General features: G+C 61.7%; 1 protein-coding gene across 1 annotated transcript in view; it reads right to left on the bottom strand.

Annotated features, from left to right (window-relative positions):
* The window catches only part of LOC102470702 (beta-galactosidase-1-like protein 2), a gene marked incomplete at its 5' end in the record, with an annotated part of 27,279 nt that overhangs the window by 983 nt on the left and 24,329 nt on the right, over positions 1–1,967 (bottom strand). The window contains 3 exons of the mRNA XM_006149994.3: positions 368–479; positions 741–828; positions 1,520–1,607. Of these exons, the coding sequence (XP_006150056.1) occupies positions 368–479; positions 741–828; positions 1,520–1,607 (288 nt within the window). The remainder of the gene's footprint in view (positions 1–367; positions 480–740; positions 829–1,519; positions 1,608–1,967) is intronic.

The raw sequence follows: 1,967 nt of genomic DNA, 5'->3' as shown, positions 1-1,967 counted from the left end.
CGCACGGAGCGGTGGCTGCCAGGAGGGGCGGCAAAGGTGTGCGGAGTCTCACCTCCAGCACCCCGCCACGGGCTGCAGGTGAGTGCTTGAGGGTGCGAGGTCTCAAAATCCTGGATTGCACCAGGGAACCAGTGGGTGACTCCCGACTCCCCGGGCAGGCGACGCCCCAGCGGTCCCCCCGGGGTACATGCCCATGACCCGGCTCCTTCATTTACTGCAGGGCACTTTCCAGGTGCCTGGGGAGGGCCTGAGGGCCGGGAGCTTAGACTCCCTCACACAGGGAAGGGCCCCACGCCAATAAAAACTGTGTTCCAAGGGTCTTTGAGAAGGGGAGGCTGCGGTGTGGCCAGGCAGAAATGACACCCACCGCCATCTTTATGAAGGTGTCTCTGGGCGGATCTCTGACCCTCAGGTAACCAAGGAAGAAGGCGGGGCCCTGCACTTGATCTGTTACTGGTTTCCAGATGTCAGGAATGTTCCTATGAGAGTGGAGAGAAGCAGCTGCCTCAGTGGTGTCCTGCGGGGGAACCTCTTCCCTGGAGACTGCTGCGGGGATGGGGGCAGGGGGGACCACCCCTCAGGCCCCAGCTCCTGCCCCCACATGACTATGTGCCTCGGGTCATTCCTTCAACCCTGCGCAGCTCCTTCTCTCATCTGAATACTGAAGAGGTTCTTTTGGACTTCTCTGAGGTCCCTTCCACCTCCGATCAGTCACCCGGAGTCAGTGGCCAGGCACCTACCGCCTTAAAAATCTCGGTTTCATTTCCAGGCTGTAGACGGTGAATTTTCTTAATGGGGAGTTGTTCAGGTAGATATCCCCAATTAAACCTGCAGGAGGGGAGAAAGCGGGCTTTAGAGGCCGGCAGGGTGCAGCCCTGGGCAGGCTCTGTGCCCTGGCTCGCCGGGAGGGGGCGCTGTCCCGGGCAGCTCTGGCCAGCGCGGAGCTGCAAAGGCCTCTGCGGGGTTTCCTTCTGCAGCTCCTGAAGGGGCCCACGCACGTCAGCACTGCAGAGGTGACGGCCGCCTGCCAGGGCCGGCCACACGGGGCTCAGCGGGCTTGGACTCTGATGTTGCAGCCGTGGGGCAGGAGCAGGGCAGTGCGTGTGACTCTGCCAGGACCACTGAGGCTGGGTATAGATGACACGCAGGCACTGGGCTGAGAGACTCTGCCAGGACCACTGAGGCTGGGTATAGGTGACACGCAGGCACTGGGCTGAGGAGGAAGCAGAGCCGCTACGAAGGGACGAGCCGTTTCTACTGCTTAGGGACATCGCTACACTGTCTCCTGACTGTGCTGCCCTCAAAGAGGCTCTGACTTGGTGCCGCGTGGACACAGTGGGAGGAGCCTGGAGGGAGGATGTCCTCACCCTCCCTTCCCAGCAATGCGGTCTGGGTTCAGGCCCAAGGCAGTGGTTCTAGCCCAGAGCACCTGCTCCTCTCCCGGCCTGGGGCCCCCGCCTGGGGTCGCGATGACAGGAATGCAGGGCCCCAGTCCCCAGCTCTGCAATCAGCTGCCCACCTTTCCTCTCTCCGTCCATATCCTGCCCGTCCGCGAGTCGGCCTTGATTCTCCACCAGAATCCTCAGGGTGTGGTAGTCCTGGTAGCCCTGCCCAAGGTGGACCAGAGTGGGCACCAGTCAGGCCTCCCCTGAATCTAAGACAAGGACATCAGCAGGGGGACGGCAGTGGGCAGACCCTAGGACCTTGCAGACCCCCGACTCTGGACTGCAAACCCTTGGCCCCTACTCTTCCTTCTCCCTACTCCTGTCCTGAGTGAGGCCTTTCAGAGAAACGGTCACTTGAACATTTTAACAGAGACTCTGCAGGGGCTGGTGACCAACCCAGGGGCTTTTGAGCAGCGAATATTCCAGGTGGAAAAGCTCTGCTCTCCCAAAGCACCATGCCCGCCCCTAGAGGCAAGCACAGCTCTCCCGCTTCCTCGCTGGGCTTCTCCCAGGAACGGCCCC

The sequence above is a fragment of the Tupaia chinensis genome, unplaced genomic scaffold, assembly GCF_000334495.1.
Source record: "Tupaia chinensis unplaced genomic scaffold, TupChi_1.0 Scaffold000274_1, whole genome shotgun sequence".
Lineage (NCBI taxonomy): Eukaryota > Metazoa > Chordata > Mammalia > Scandentia > Tupaiidae > Tupaia > Tupaia belangeri.
Note: the sequence above shows the minus strand (reverse complement) of the source record. Positions and strands in the feature narration are given on the sequence as shown.